Raw genomic sequence first — 17,481 nt, forward strand, 5'->3', positions numbered from 1 at the left:
GACAGCAGGAAGCCTCCCCGATCTCCAGATGGATTTGAGATATCAAAAAAGTACTCCAGAGTGTTGTTCAGCATGGGGGTGAGTAGAAAATGAAGGCTAATCATGTTTTGGGTGTACTATTCCTTTAAGGCTTTATAACCACCACTGTTCCCAACAAACTAAACAAGTTGTTACATTCATGCTGATTTTGCACAATTTCTGTCTCAGTCAGTTAAATAACATGCTGTCTTTTTGCACATCTCTGATGTTGCTGCTATTTTCAAATATCCATTTCTGTAAAACTGTCTATAGCTGTATAATGGTTATTTACTCTCCAGGTGAACAATTTTATATTGTTAAAGTACTTTACAGTGCAGTATTTTATTGTTTATCTTTTAACTCTTCAATAGTATGTTATTCTTATACATTTTTCTAAGGTCCACATTTGTGTGACATTTTTTTTCTATTATCTTTTTGCTGCTGTGAACACCAGAATTTCCCCATCTATTCCAATAATAAAACCTTTCCATTAAACCCATATGTTTAAGTGACCTGCTCCAGTAAACACATCCCACTGGTAGAAAGCATCGGGGTCTGTGCTGAATGGTGACAAGGTGTTTGTTTTCATTGTAGATTTAAGGCTCTTTTAACATTATCTCAGTCCCATTAAGACTTAACCAGATCTCTTCTAAACTTCTGAATTCTTTTTTAAAGTATTGATATCAGAACTTCATATCTACACACTAAACACTTATTGACTGTTAGTATTAACATGTTGAAAGAGATATTTGTAGTATTGTCCCTGTGAGTCTGTAGAGGACAGGTTACAGCAAGCTGTGATTATCTGCCAGAGCACAGAGCAAAGGTGACGTTTCTATTGGCTTTTTATGCCTTGGTGCATTTTTCTCATCTTAAGAGAGCAGTTCACACAGAGAAGCAGAGATGTTCATGCCATTTCATCAAAGACACAAAATCGTCTTTAAAATTTGTGCTGTTGAAAAACAAAAATAGATTTCAAAAGGTTATATTTCTATTTTCTATCCCTATGGGGTTTTAATTATATACATATATAATATTCATGAACCTAAATAAAATCTGGTTCAGTGTTATTTTAAACTTGATTGTGATTCAAATCAATTCGGTTTGTTTCTATAGCGCAAATTCACAACACATGTCATCTCAAGGCACTTTACAGTTCAACCAGATCATACAGTCAAATTGATTCAAAGTTTTCTATCTAAGGAAAACCAGTTGATTACATTATTCTGGTTTTGAAAATTGCACCTTGATCTAAAAACAGGTTTCTGCCAAACAGGAACCCTTTCCTAGGAAGAGTTTGTAGGATAGTTTTATTTGTGTATCGTGCCGTTGCAGAACCTGTTTAAAAGCCTGCTTTGTAGTTTACATACTTTTATGAACCTGGTCATTCTCACTTAGAAGATAACACAAGGGTAATAGATTTAAACACGTAAATGTACTTATTAGTGCCAGGATGTATGATTTTTCAGAATATCCATGATAGATTTATTCTATCGTTGATATACTTTGTTGTAAAACTATCCCAATTTTTAAATGATTGGTTCAGATAAACTATTAAAAGCCCTAAACGAAATGCATCTTATTTCAGCTGTCCTTATTCCTGTTGTTCATCCCTTCAGTGTTGCATCTCACTTTGATTTTTTTTCCTTTTTCTGAGTTGTTAAATTTCTGCCCGACTCGTTTCTCTTACAGTTAATCTGACGGAAACTGAACATACAGAACAAGCAGCTTCTGGACTCTAATTGTGTTCAGTGAGCTGCGAGACTCTCAGCTCAGCAAACAGTCACTCAGTATCAGCAAAAGGTCTCCTCCAGCACAGGTGGGTGCTTGTCTCCATCTCTTTTGGGATTCTGTTGTTTCTCAGCTGTTTTTTTAGGCTAATGTGACTGATATCGCTTCAATATATTTCCTGTTGTTGCTGCTTTGGATCGTAGTAGTCAGAATTGCAGGTAATTTTGTTATCTTCCATTTAGGAGATCAGATTAATTAGTTTTAGCTTCAGAAAACTTTGTTTTCCTGTTTTGTGTGAAGGCAATAACCGTATGTGTGTAGTGACAACAAATGAAATGCCAATAACTCCTCCTACAGCGACTGGGAACCTTTGAAATGTCACATTGCAGGACGTTTAAATACCACAAACAGGTTCAGGTTCATCACTTTCTGGGCTGACAGCCACAGCCGAAACTACTCGTCAAGCCACCTGTTGTAAAGTAAGTGAAAATACTTATGATGATTGTAACATAGAAACAAAATTCCTGCTAAAAAGCATTATTAGTATTGGTTTAATCATTTCTACTCATGAGTTTAAACCTTTTATTAACAGATAAATTGAGTTTTTGGGGCAGTTTTGTTATATATGTGTAGCATGTATCTCAAAGATAAATAGTTAGAAGAAAGGAGGAATTTAAGTAGAAAAATAAGTTTTAATATAATCTATAAACATAATGAAACAGATAGATATAAGTGGTTTAAAATCTATATCTTTGGAAGAATTGCTCCCTTGAATGTAATGTAGCTGTTGTAAATGATCACGTACGCTGATGACACACTAATGTCTAGTAACGAAGGTCCAGCCATGTGTTCACCGGCTTTTGCTTTCTCAAAGTTGCTTTTTTAATCATGCTGACTTTAATAATCTTTTTTAAACTTAGAGAAAGCAAAACCTTTGACTTTTTATTTTAAAAACTAAAGTTAATCCAAACTTTATTCAACTCAAAGAAATTATACTTTTAAAGGGATCTTTTCATTTGTTTTATTTGATTTACGTTTCCTGACTTGAACCCAACAAAGTAACAAGGACGCCTTTAGATCTCAAAAGCTGATGACGATTGATTAAAATATACCAGTGGAGCAACTGCTCAGCAATTATATGAAGCTTTTAATTAGTAATCAGTTAAATCAGTTAAAAGTTAAGACTTTTTAAATGCTTGTTTCCAAAAAAACGTAACAATTTTCCATCATTGTTCAAATATGAAGAGAGAAACTTTTCTTTCTTTAATCTCATCCAATATGTTTCTGTGTCCTTTTTCAAATCAGACACAAACTTTTTGGTCCAAACTTAACTTAGTTGCCTGATCTATGTATAATCTGGGGATTAGTTAAGGTAATCTACTGTCAGATTAAATATGATTCTCAGTAGAACCACTGGAGCTTACTTATTTATCATTCTCTCTCTAATATGTCTCATATTCGGATGTAAAAAAAAAAAAACTCTTTTTAACTTAAAAATATTTCCTGCTAATTTTTTAGACCAAAAGAAAATCTTTATTCTGCTATAAATATTTGTACTTTTCACATAATTTATTTGCACCCCTTTTTTGTAAAACTATTCATTTTAGTTTGGAGATTCATGCTACAAAATATATGCCTAAGAAGTTTTCTTAGAACCTCTAAATAAAATCCAGCTTCATAATTTGCCATAAAAAGAAGCTTAACTGCATCTAAAGATGGGTGAATATAAATCATGTTTTCAGGTAAAAATTTTTGAAACAGATACAATTTTCTTTATTTATACATGTATTTAGTTGTAATGAGAAATTAAAAGTGTAAAACTGACTTTAAATTGGCTGCATTGTGTTACAAAGTTACAAAAATGGAGCAGTTACTCTGTGAATTTCCACAAAAAAATTATTAAATCAGACTCTAAACATTTTATGTCTTTATTTATTGTTATTTTATTCATTTTATGTCTTTATAGCTCTGTGTTTGATAATAATGGATATTTTCATAAAAACTGCCTAAATATCTTTAGTTTAAAATGAGAAAATCAGAGCAGAGTGATCAGACTAATGAAGCTCAATATACAAGAAAGAAGCTGAATACAGCTGGTGTAAAAAGGAAGGTGATATTAATGTAATAATGTCCTGATGAAACTATCCTGATTGCAGGACACCATGGCGTCGGTATCCAGCAGCTCTCGTCTCAACAAGGCGGTCCGGCAGCAGTACATGAAACTGCCTCAGGGGGAGAAATGCCAGGTTACATACATCTGGGTGGATGGCACCGGAGAGGGGCTCCGCAACAAGACAAGGACCCTGGACTCGGAACCAAAAAGCATTGAAGGTACGGAAAACACACACCATAAAGTCCTCTTTTTACAATTGTACTTAAAAAGCCTGTTATTCAGGTCAATTAAATGAAAGGAAGCTTATTAGCATTCAATAAAGAACAGATCTTCTTTTTTTATGTGATTCTATAACCTATTTAGCATAACTACATAAGCTTAATAAAGTATGATACATGTAACTATCATAAGAGAAAAATTGAGATATGTATAGATATACACTGGAAAAAATGGAAATCAAGGTAAGTCTTTTTTTCTTAAAATAAGTGCATTTTTTCTTCTATTGAGGAGGTAAAAGAGATATTTTGCCAATGGAACGAGACAACTTCCACTTAAAATAAGAAAACACAATTGCATTGTCTTACTTCAACTGCATATTATCTAATCATCTTATTTTCAGAGTAAAAATACTTATTCCATTGGCAAACTATCTCATTTACCTACTCAAATTAAGGGTAAATACACTTTATTTAGGAAATTTTAACTTATTTCTAGATCGTTTTACAGTGTAGATATCTATATATAGATATATCTATATGCATGTATGTTTGTGATGGTATTGCTAAAGAATTGTTCAAATGTCTTTCTGTATCATTAAAGCACAGTCATCTATATAACTTAGTAAAACTGATATAACATTATTCATAAGTGAACATTTTAATCAATTACAAACATTTGCTATTGTGAGTTTTTTTTCGTAAAATGTACTTTATTATTTTTCATTGTTTCAAATTGAATTAATAATAGTTGTTATAAATTAAGATCCTGTATAAAAAATTTTATATATTTCAATTAAAAAAATAGCGTAGCCTAAACAGGGGTGGATTTAGGAAATTTGGAGCCCTAGGCAAAGACAGGTGGGGGGCCCTCTGAATTGAGAAGACAACACATAAAACAGACCCATTATACAGACACAGAATTTTTTATAGAATAGACATACATTATTTTGGTTTGGTGGGTGGGGGGCTGACACTTAACACACTTAATATTGTGCATAAACATTCTGATGGCATTTTAGCGAAATGATTTTTATCAAGAACATAATTAATGTGCACAAATAAGGAATAATTGTATTAACTATACATTTAAACAGAGTTGTAATGGGGCCCCCAGAAACTTGTGGCCCTAGGCAACTGCCTACTATTGCCTAATGGTAAATGCCCCCCCCTGAGCCTAAAACATATATTGATCTTATTTCAGGACCATAAAAACAGACAGCTCTCATGTTATCAAATGAAACGAGTGAATATTTACAGCTGTAATTTAGAAATATGCTTGATGGAAACTTAGAAGTGTAATTTAATCAGTAATAGACATGACCTGATCTGTTTGCATGGTGAATGTTAAGTAGTTCATACATGTGGATTAGCAGACACACCTGACACTTTTCATAGCTCACATTTTGTTAAAAAATCACACCCTCATGTGACGACAAACTAAAGCAGGTTATTATTTCCTTGACAGTAAATAGGTGAGTGTTTTTCTCTGTGACGTTCCCTCTCTAATCTTATGCACTGATCTGAAAGTGTGCACCATTTATTTTTTATGCTGACATCATCTGACTAAACGTCTCATGTTAAGAATGCTACAGATCAGGTTCTGTTTTGACCTGACAGCCCTTTCTTTTGTATATCATCAGATATTCCTGAGTGGAACTTCGATGGATCGAGCACCTACCAGGCTGAAGGCTCCAACAGTGACATGTACCTCATTCCAGTCTGCATGTTCAGGGATCCTTTCACCCTGGACCCCAACAAACTCGTCCTCTGTGAGGTCCTTAAATATAACCGCCTACCTGCTGGTACGTTTGTCTCATTTCACTTTGTTTTCCCCTCTGCTGTAATCAGGAGAAACAATCTGTGCTTCATTTTCTTCCTGCTCTTCCAGAAACCAACCACCGGCACACCTGCAACAAAGTGATGGAGCAGATTAAGGAGGATTCCATGTGGTTCGGCATGGAGCAGGAGTACACACTCCTGGGAATAGATGGGCATCCATTTAGCTGGCCTCCGAATGGATTCCCAGGGCCTCAAGGTGAATTTTCCAGTTACCCTGGAAATAATAAGCATCCGTCAGATAAAATGTGTCTCTTTTAACGGTAAAATAAAGTTAATTCTAGTTCAGTTTTCAATACCTCTTAATTACCAATTACCAATCTATGATTTTTGGGAAATATTAAACAGTTTGAGGCCAAAAAGTTTTCAGTTTAGAAATATTACACCACAACTTCAAATATGTGTTTCTGTCATGTTGATGTTTTTAGAAAAAGCATTTTGATCTTTTTCATTAACATCTGCTCTTTAGCGACTGACGACTTTAGCCATAGACGGGCTCGGGAGCCACAGGTTGCAGAGCCCTGTAAAATATCATGTAAAGGACAGGATTGGGAAACATCAGGTTTATAGATAAAAGGAAAAAAAATCTAAAAAGAAAGTGGCTCCCCTTTGATCTGATAACCTAAATAAAATACTTGATGAGAGTTTCACCTTAAAACGAGAACATTAGTCAGACAAGGAACGTGGTAACTTTAGAAGCTCTGCAGGGATTCAGAGCTCAGGTGGGAGAATTTTGTAGAAGATTGTAGGTTTTACAAGTGGTGTAGTTTGTACGACTTTCTTCTTGCAGCAAGAAGGTTTCTGCTTGCATCTGATTTCCCACGAAGGCTCTTTTTGCGCAGTTTCCATGCTCTCCCTGTGCATGTGCATGTATTGGTAGTCTTGCTTCCCGATGTAGTCCAAAAACATGACTGTTAGGTAAATTGTTGTTTTTAAATTGCCCTCTAGGTTTTAGTGTGTATGCATCGCTGTGTTTCTCTGCATTCCCCTGTGACAGACTGGCATACCGGTTCATTTTGTACCCTGTCTTTTCCCTGTAGACTGTTAGTGATAAACACCATCCTAGTGTAACCTGGGCAGAAGAAGGATGGAGTGAAATGTAAAAGGCCTCAGCTGAAGGAAAGCCATAAATGTCCATTTTGCAACTGGCGATCTAGCGGAGAAGGCATGTGGATTTAGGCGTTCTGCACAGAACAGACCAAATTTGAACTCTCTTACGAACAAAATGTGATGCATGGTTGAAGCCTACCTAAAACTGCATAAATTACCCACTGTTTGGTCAAATAGAGTGATGGCAGCATCATGCTGTAGGGATGGTTTTCTTCAACACGTACAGGGAGGTTGTTTTTACAGGAAGATTGAAAGAGGATTAGAGCCTCCAAAAGACTGAGGAAGAGAGATTATTCTAGATTTTATTTAGGAGCAGTGGAGTAACAGCAGTTGGATAGAAATACATGACAAACCTCTCAGGTGTTTGTTTTGATCACCGATATTTTTCAAACCCCTTCAAATACGAAAGTTTGTGGTTGTAAATAGAGAAAAACATGGAAAGGTTCAAGAAGCATAAATATCTTTGCAATGCAGATGTGTCACAATTTGGTTTTAAGGTTTTTGTTAGGACCCAAACGCAGAAGCTGAGAGGCAGGGGTGAGATCTTGCAAGGTTTAATGAAAAATCAGGCAGCAAAAACAGGAATCCAAAAATCCAACTTAAAAATGTAAATCAAAAGAGAAATGAAAAAACAACAACATAAGAATTGAACACTAACCAGGACCATGGAGACATCAGGGGAAAAAGTCATGAGGAGCCAGGGTAGGATGAAATAAGACGAGGAACCAGCAAAGAGGGACTGCAGAGGGAGTGTATTTATGGCTGACTGAACAAAGGTAGGACTAATGAGCTGATAAGGAGCAGGTGTGACTAGAGCTGATGAGGAAGCCAAGGGAAAAGAACACAAGGAGGCAACAGAGGACAGACAAAAAAACCTAAGCAACTTAAATTAATCCAGACACACCAATAAAGCTAGAAAACAAGGAAAAACCTGGCTAAACTTGAAACTGAAAACTTAGAGAAAAACAACAGAACCAAGATCATTACAAGATGTATGTGCCGGGGTTAAAGTCAGCTGTGTTTATAAACAAACATCCATCTGAACAACACAAGGTTAGCCAGACCAACAGCAGTAAGAGAATATCTTCTGGAATCACTGTAAATGAGAAACCAGCGAATGTTGAGTCATAAAACACAATCAATGCACAACAAATAAAACCCCAATCCTAAAAGCTCTTATGTTGCCACTTTTCTGATTAGTAAGATCCAACTGCAACAGGAGGAGATTCAATCTGACACCAGAACCTGCTTCATCCATCAAGTTTTTGCACACAAACAAGGGATTCCCTTTGCTCTGAATTGATTTTTTATATACACATCAGAATAAAATCAAAATAAAAGTTAGTTTTGATAATAATTTAACTCAAAACGGCATAAATACTTTGATCAGAGTGTTGTTTGTTTTTAAAACAATTATCATCAGTTATAAACTCTTAAAATCTTTCTAAGATAAAACCATCAAAACAAATACACTATAACATCCCATAGCAGATATTATGTAGCGAACCATAATGTTTTATCAACTCTAAAGAGCTAAAAAAAACATTTTCAAATAATTTGCATGAACTCAAAAAAGAAAATTAAGCTTATTTTTGTTGAGTTGATTAACATATTCCTTTATCATATCGATGCCTCCCTTCAATTAGACTTATACTGGCTGAGGACATGTTTATCTCTTCCTAAATAGTGGCACAGGCACAACACTTGGGAATTCATTAATGGGTTAAGAGTTTAATCCATGCACCACTTAGACCCACTGTGTGTTGTGTCCTTAAACTGCAATCATCCAAGCCAGTAAAAAACAGTGAGTCACCAGCAGATATCACTGTTTGGCTTTAGCAGAGAGGATTTTGGCGGTTTTGCATCTCTACAAAAGTATTTTTCCTTGCAAATGAGGCAACATTTAAAGGGAAACAAACAGGCGTACCGATGAGATGGAACCAATTGTTACAACAAGAAAAATAAATCAAGTTTTCTCCTTTTTAGAGCCAATGATGCTTTCTAAACTTTAGCTTTTTTCCTACCACTTTAAGGCCCTTATTACTGTGGAGTGGGAGCAAACCATGCATATGGACGGGACATTGTGGAGTGTCACTACAAAGCCTGCCTCTACGCGGGGGTTAATATCTATGGTACCAACGCTGAAGTTATGCCCTCCCAGGTAATCCTCAGCTATGAAAGCAATTAAACGGAACCATTGAGCTTCTCCTCTGATAACAGCCTCTCTCCTTTCTTCAGTGGGAGTTCCAGGTAGGCCCCTGCGAAGGCATTGAGATGGGAGACCATCTGTGGATGGCTCGTTTCCTTCTGCATCGTGTGTGTGAAGATTTCGGGGTGGTTGCAACGCTGGACCCCAAACCGATAAAAGGCAACTGGAATGGTGCCGGCTGCCACACAAACATCAGCACCAAGCAGATGAGGGAAGATGAAGGACTGAAGTGAGTAAATATTTATGAATATTTCTTATGATTCTTCAACATCTGTCATGATTAAAGTAAATATCTAATTCTGAGGCTTTCAAAGACATAACATAGTAAATATTTTTGTTTTTGCACTGGAAAAAATCAAAATCTAGACGAGTTATTTTTTTCTTAAAATAAGTGCATTTGATTAAGGCAGTAAAAGAGACATCTTGCCAATGGAACAAGGCAATTTACACTTAGAATAAGAAAACAGAATAGCATTGTTTAATTTCAAGTGCATATTATCTAATTATCTTATTTATCAGAGTAAAACTACTCATTCCGTTGGCAAACTATCTCATTTACCTACTCAAATTAAGGGGAAATACACTTAATTTAGGAAATGTTTACTTATTTCTAGATCGTTTTTCTAGTATGACCAATAAAACCGGCAGGAGCATTAAGACAACATCCAGAGAGCTACATGATGCCTTCAGGGAACAGATTTGACCAAAGAAGTCCCCTAATTATTAAAAACAAAGAAATTTTTTTTACATTAGAGTATGAAAGTGGAGAACATTCAAAACAAGAGCCAATTTGCCCAAATCTGGTTGTCCAAGCGAATTTACCTTGAGAGCAGATTGCAAGATACTACAAGATACTACCAAAAACCTTTAGATGTATTTAAGAGATCAGCAACAGACTATCTCTTGTAATAACAATGCAAATGCGGTGGTTTACCTTTCCTGGGAGGTGTTTCTTGCTCTCTAAGAATATATAAAGGCCAAAGTAGTTTGGAGGAGAAAAAATAAAAAAGACAGCATCTTCTGAATATGATTCAGACATATGTGTCTTAAATCAGATTACTTGGATTACAGAGCAAAGGACAAATTGTCATTAATTAAATACAGCATACCGAAAACACTGTGAAGCCTGGGGGCAGAAGGGTCATGGTTCTAGGATAGTTTGCTACAGAAGGACCTTTTTAGCTCATCTCCATGGAAACCACCATGGATTCCACTGGGCTTTAGAGAGTACATGAGGAAAATTTAAGACCATCTGGTTCTACTTTGCTTTTTAAAGTCCCTTCAAAGGTTCTTAGTAATCCTGGGCAAGGATGAAAATTCAAAGAGAAATCACATTAACTAAGAAATTCATGATTTAGAAGTGTATTTATAATTTTAAGGAAAGTATAAACTGAGGACTGTACTTTACTGAGCCACCTTGTAACACCTTGATCCTTTCATTCTTATTAAAAAATCTGCTTTACACCTAAAAAAAAATACTGCTTGATGACAGGATGTGGCTGGTATTTGACTTTAGAAACTGTTGGTATATAGGACGGTTTCTGGTTGTTTCAATGATTGCAGGTTGTGCATTTCCTGTGGCTCTGAGACACACACAAATGAAGCTATATTAGGGGTTTTGCTGATATGTTGTGTTTGATTTCCTCCAAATATGCTTAATAGTTTAAAAGCACATATTTCTCCAGCTTTGCTTTTTTTTTCAACAATGAAAATAACATATCTGAAAATAGTTTCAAATAATTTAGAGCCTGGTAAAAAAAAAATAGATAATTCAAAATATATTGTGTAAAACCCTCAAACTGTTTGTGTTTATGGTTTTGGCAAAAGCTTCAATCCAAAGCGATTTCCAAACAAAAAGAATACCATTAGTAATAAAGATAACAAAAAGCTACTCAGAGGGAAGACTACTTTGGTTTGGTCAGAGGTGAAGGTGTAGAAATGGAGCGCAGGTGGAAGGGAAGAGCAGAACGACGAAGATGTTTCTGGAATCTCTTTAGCATGGTGCAGGCAATCCCTTGATGACCAGAGTGAGTGAGCCGTGACATAAGCCTGCATTTAAGTAGGTGGGAGTCCAATTAACCAATGCGTAGGTTAACATCAGTTATTTGAATGTGATGTGGGCGGCTGATGGTAGCCAGGGGAGCTAAATGAACAGAGGGGAAATGTGCTTTTGAAGACTGATAGAAGATCATCTACTTCTATGTTCTTCATCTTAAATTCTGACATTTAAATAATGAGTCAAACACTTTTTCTCTCTTCTGACAGGTACATCGAGCAGGCCATAGAAAGGCTTAGCAAAAAGCACAGAGAGCACCTTCAGGTGTACGACCCACACGGAGGCAATGACAACATGAGGCGCCTCACGGGTCTGCATGAGACCTCAAGCATCGAGGACTTCTCTGCTGGCGTCGCCAACCGAGGAGCCAGCATCCGCATCCCCCGACAGGTGGGCCAGGACCGGAAGGGCTACTTCGAGGACCGCCGCCCTGCAGCAAACTGCGACCCCTACGCAGTGACAATGGCTCTCGCCCAAACCTGCCTCCTTGATCCAATGGAGGAAAAGGAGACCAAGTAGAAAGAATTAAATAAATGCACAGGCAGATCCCCCAGCAGATTCTATAAGGAGATTGTTTTTACACAAGATAACTACTACTATGAAACAAGTACCAGATACAAAGCCTTGCACTTGTCTTTCCTTTTGATCTTTTTCACATTTTCTCCTCCTACAGCAACACATTTCCTAGTTTTATGGGACAGATTTATGCAAATTGGTGCAAAATGTTAGTTGAAAGAAATCATTACACAATTTAAATAATATAAGATAAAAAAATCTCTGTACAAGTGGGACATGCATTTGTGTTTAGAACCCAAATAGTTAGTAAATAGATAGTAAAGCAACATTTTTCTGCTAATCTAGCAAAGTTACTTTATTCTATTCATTTGCAAAATGTCACCTAATTAATTTGTGGGAAACAACAAATTAGAGAACTTTTCAGATTGACTTTGAAAATGTATCTCATGCCACACATTTCGCCCACTAATAGTTTTCTTGTTGACAGATTCTCCCATCTGAGTCTAGGATCTATGCAGCTGCTAGGAGCTCTGCGGTGCTCTCCATCAAACCTCTGAGATCTCTGAGAAAGAAAAGCTCCATCACACACACACAGATGACATTTTTAAAGCAGAATTTTATTTAGGAGCATCAGAGGAAAATGGGCAAAACACAAATGCAGGTCAAACTTTACAGATATTTATTTGCCAAGAACTGATTATTTCTTCACTTCATTTGGGTCCTGCTTGGTGTTGATCTATCATATAAAAGCTCAGTTAAGTTCAAGTCCTTGGTTGTAATGTAAGAAAATCTTTAAGAAGATAATGTGAGTTGGATATTTTTGCAAAGTACTGTACATTGTAAACATAGAAAAAAAGAAATGATTAACAAACAGATGGAACCAAACCACAAACAGACAACAGCAATGAGGCACAAACACAATACAAACACAGGCAGATTTAGTCCAAGCAGTGATCATTTCCTCACAGCAAAAGAAAGGATAGAACCTTAATTTACCGGTAAATGAATCGCTGTCAAAACTTAATGGTGACACAAAAGGCACAAAAACACAATTCAGTTAAACAAAGGTGGAAAAATTATCAAAGAGTTGTGAGTTTTTCTACAGACCAGTAACAGAAAAGGGCATCCAGGACATGAATGCATGCAAATAACTAAAGGAGATGCAAAACAAGTTCAAATAGAGTGTATCAAAACTCACACACAACGAGCAACAAACCGTCTTACATAATTTATTAGTAAGACAGAGACACAACTACACTAAAAGTGGTAGAAAAGTAAAATCCAACAAAACCAGCTTCAATCATCATTCGTTTAAGGTGTCCAGTTCAATGTGTTTTTCAACGTGTTTTTCATTCTGCTGTCTCACAATCCGTCCATGCCTATAAGCTGCCTGTTTGTTAAAATTCTGTAGCATCACTACAACATGATCAGATCCGTCTGATAGTTTACTGTGGATCACTGAACTGGCAGCATCGCTGGTGTGTTTATCCTTGTGCTCAGACATTAACTATTTGGAAAAAGCTTGAATTAGATGGTTTTTATTGTTGTTTGTTCTTGTATTTGTATAAAATGAGAAGTGCTTTTGCTGTATGTTAAACTGTTTCACTGTTAAAAGTAAATTAAAGATATGGATTGATTATTTTGTTGAATATCAATAACTTAGAAGGTAAAACTTGAAATGTACACAACGAAGAATCCAAACGGCCGGATGAAAGTGGTGCTGAGTCAAGACTCTTTCGTGTTAGTGGTACGTAGATGAATAAAACTAGAGATACACTGGAAAAAGTATCTAGAAATAAGTACAAATTTCTTAAATTAAGTTTATTTACCCTTGATTTGAGTAGGTAAATGAGATAGTTTGCCAATGTAATCAGTATTTTTACGCTTAAAATAAGATAATTAGATAATATTCACTTGAAATAAGACAATGCAATTGTGTTTTCTTATTTTAAATCTAAATTGTCTTGTTCCATTGGCAAGATGTCTCTTTTATCTCCTCAATTCAAGAACAAATGCATTTATTTTAAGAAAACATGACTTATCTAGATTTTGATTTTTTATTTTTTTTGCAGTGTACCATTACTGCCTTTGTATGATTTAAGGATTGTTGTTCAAAATGCATTTGTTTGCTGTCAATATTGCGCAACAGCAGTTAGCCGCTCTGGAGGTATTGGTTTAATTAATGAAACAGCTCATTTAACAATCAAAGGTAGCAATGAAAGACTTTTTCCAGACAGCCAAAAGCTCATCAGCCCACCATTCAAAGTTGTCCTGCAAAAAAAAAAAACATTTAGACGTTGCTGTAATTCACTCCAAGTCCAAAACTCAATTCGACTTGAATGTTGCAGGTTATACTGACCTAAAGAAAGTAGTGACTAACCATAACAGTTTGAAGCTAAGGTTTTTTAAAGAAAACCATAACAAAATCCCTCCACAATAAAGGGATTACTTTTTTTAATATGAACTTCAAACAGAAAAAGAGTTTGCTTACATTGCATTATGAGTTGTACTTAGTTTTTCGAAGAGAGGTTAAAATGCTTGATGTTAAAAAGCTTTCCAATGATCAACATATAATAAAACTGTCTGCAACATTTTATTGTCCCACATTGGGTAAGTTTGGGTGTGACGGCAGAATACACACAGGCTGTTACACATTAATTTATTAATGAAAAAGAAAGAAAAAGGAAAAAAAATTAGTCTTAATCCAAGTGTAAAAAATAAAAAATTAACTGTGGAATTAACAGTAAATTTTACATACAAATTACTCTATTTACATAATCTGCAAGTTACCTTAGCATCTGGGCGGATAGTTTGAACGGTAAACTTTAGAGGAAGTTGAAACAGTTAACAAATTAAAGGGGATAAGAAGGTTACTTTTATGGTAATATATTGGCAAGTTGAGGTAACTATTGGGTCCATAATGTCTCTAATAGGGTTTTAAGGAACCCTGCTTGAATATTAAGGGTCACTAGAGGATTGCTGCAGTTGCATGTAGGACTATTAAAGTAAGGAGGACGATCTTTTATTTCTGGGTGGATCATCAAAATAAGTGGTCCTTCTAATTGTCAATCATATTTTTGATATGTTTACTTAAAGTTGTAGGGAAATGGCCGTTCCAACCGTTGCATTTCAGAATTCTCCTGAGTGGTGTCAAACTTTACACGAGTGAATAAAGTGAATGTGATTGGTCGATTATCAAGAGGGCGGGATTGTTGTGGCGGAAGGTTCACAAGCATGTTTGGTTGTGGCCGGTTTGTCAGAAGCATCTTGCTAACCAGTTAGCAACTTAGTGCTAGTAGGTTCCCAATGTGAAATTACATTGGGACCAAGTAGCACTTAGCAACAACACTGTCAAGGAACGCTATGGACAGCGGAAACATGCAAGAGGAGGAGAGTTTAGTGTCAGAGGTCGTGAATGAGTCTCCTCCATCATCCATTTTTTATTTAGAGGCGGAAAGTGGGGACGAGATGTTAAGTAAGAGGACGCCAGGGCTGCAGAAGCTTGGTTTGGTGTAGAAGGCTTACAGCCGTACATGTTTGAGCCCTTGCCTCGCAATGCTGCCAGTGTCTCACTTACCTCCTAAATTCAAGACAAAATGCACTTATTTTAAGAAAAAAATGAGTTATTTAGATTTCAGTTAAGTGCATACTATGTAATATTCTTATTTTCAGGTTCAAAACTCTGATTCCACTGACAGATCATCTTATTTCCCTGTCCAAATTAGGGAAAAATTTTTATTTTCAGAAAATGTTAAATATTTTCTGGTCATTTTTTGCAGTCCAATATAAACACAGAAATAAAAAATGCAGCTTAATCTACGCGGCCTTTTTAATTGAATAGAACTTTATTAAAGTTAATTTTACAAATGGTGATTATTTGGCGTTATGTTTGATCTTATTTTCGCTTATTTAACAGACAAAAGGTAAGTTGTGTGCTGTAGTTGTCATAAAAAAAATTCAGATAGATGTCATCAAGGATTCCCTGTCAGAAACCATTATAGCAAAACAACAATTACATCTATGAGATGCTTTAGGGTACATTTTCTTTCTAATTTAATTAAAGAGTTGCATTTTAAACCGTTCCTTGGTGCCTGGTTGAGGCCAATTAATATGATATGCTATGAACTAATTGGTTGGAGAAGGAGGTAAATACGTTTATTTAGCCTGGCCCTTCACCAGGGCAAGGCACTATTGAGGTGGTGCTACACAGGTTTGACAGGCTTTTAAATTCATAAATGGTATTTTGGGCTAAATACTTAAAAGAGTAAAAAACAAAAAAACAATTTCAGGAGGACACTTTGTGGTCCAGAGGTTAAAGGGTACTCTAGCACCACCTAGTCTCTATCTTTGCAAGTCCCTGATCAGTATGATAAACATGTGCCACAGCCACACTTCCTTCAACTGTACACTAGATGGAGTTCTTGGAGTTACTTTCATGTAACAGCTTCCCTAATTGCCACCACTGGCCCAGAAATATTCACCTAAAAGTCTGTAATATAACCTAATATGTTAATATTAAATTATTTATGAATGTGAACCATTAAAACATAAAATGGAGGATATGTAGTTTTGTGTTTGCAGAAAGGTAATGAATGAACAAGGTCGTCTATTTTTCCTTCACACAGATCTGGCATTGACCCACGTCAGCGAGATGAATGGCATGCCTGACATTTTACCTCATCTGGTTATTCACTTCTGCTGTGCCTCACAGCATTAACAAAACCCGTTATTCAATCTGCTTCCTGAACATCTTTTCACTAAGAAAATATAGAAAAACATGATAATTAAAAGATTCATAAGATTATATCAGATTCAGTCACTATGATGAGAAATTAAGATGTGACAAAAAAGCAGCACGTGTAGAGAGCTCTCTTATATCTTCCTATATGCAAGTGTAGTTATTACTGCATGTTTTTTTTAACGAAATAATATATAAGGCTGATACAAATATTTATTTGTTGGTGATGCACAACAACAGTTTAACTGATAAGCCTCCTGAACATTAAGAATTCAATATAACAGAAAATTAGGCTTTTTAGATGCAATTGTATTGTTTAACTGTAAAAGATTATTAATTAATGAGGAAAAGGTTGCGGTGTTTGGGGGGTACTATGGTTTCACGGGACAAAATTGAAGTTAATACCTATTGAGAGCTTACAAAAAGTAAAGAAAAACTTACATACACAAGTTTAATGTGTTCACAAATTATAGGTCAGTACTCGAAAACCTTTATTTTGGTAAGCCATTATTAGCTTAACTTGTATTTAAGTTCACGTCCTGTTGTTTAACTCATGTCCACCTAATGTTAATTTAAAAAAAGGGTTTTCTGAGCATCCTCTTTTAGGATCTTCTGCTGGAGAGTTGAATTCATGGTTCATGAAAATCAATTGTTAGGCTCTGCAAAAGCAAATCAGTCCCAGACATAATATATGTTCATATAGTGCTCTAGTAAGGCAATATGTCCAGAATGTTAACCTAACAGTCATGTTTTTGGACTTTGGGAGGAAGCCAGAGTACCCAGAGAGAACCCATGCATGCTCAGGGAGAACATGCAAACTCCATGCAGAAAGACTCCGAGGCCAGGAATCGAACTCAGAACATTCTTGCTGCAAGGCAGCAGTGCTGTCCACTGATTCACTGAGCTGACACAAGGAAATGTCAGCTCTATTTATTA

General features: G+C 35.9%; 1 protein-coding gene across 6 annotated transcripts in view; it reads left to right on the forward strand.

Moving 5' to 3' along the window:
- Window positions 1-13,434, forward strand: part of LOC107103267 (glutamine synthetase-like) — a 20,221-nt gene extending 6,787 nt beyond the window's left edge. The window contains exons 4-12 of one of the 6 annotated variants that reach the window (XM_015402905.1): window positions 1,711-1,837; window positions 1,953-1,967; window positions 2,107-2,228; window positions 3,906-4,080; window positions 5,721-5,882; window positions 5,969-6,115; window positions 9,060-9,187; window positions 9,265-9,464; window positions 11,501-11,810. In XM_015402905.1, coding sequence (XP_015258391.1) covers window positions 3,912-4,080; window positions 5,721-5,882; window positions 5,969-6,115; window positions 9,060-9,187; window positions 9,265-9,464; window positions 11,501-11,810 — 1,116 coding nt within the window. In that variant the 5' untranslated portion in view covers window positions 1,711-1,837; window positions 1,953-1,967; window positions 2,107-2,228; window positions 3,906-3,911. Of the gene's footprint in view, window positions 1-1,710; window positions 1,838-1,952; window positions 1,968-2,106; window positions 2,229-3,905; window positions 4,081-5,720; window positions 5,883-5,968; window positions 6,116-9,059; window positions 9,188-9,264; window positions 9,465-11,500 lie in introns of all 6 variants that reach the window. The other 5 variants (XM_015402907.1, XM_015402903.1, XM_015402904.1 and 2 more) reach the window with 5 other exon arrangements.
- The last annotated feature ends 4,047 nt before the right edge of the window (window positions 13,435-17,481 follow it).

This window comes from Cyprinodon variegatus, unplaced genomic scaffold, assembly GCF_000732505.1.
Source record: "Cyprinodon variegatus isolate N-32 unplaced genomic scaffold, C_variegatus-1.0 Scaffold1408, whole genome shotgun sequence".
NCBI lineage: Eukaryota > Metazoa > Chordata > Actinopteri > Cyprinodontiformes > Cyprinodontidae > Cyprinodon > Cyprinodon variegatus.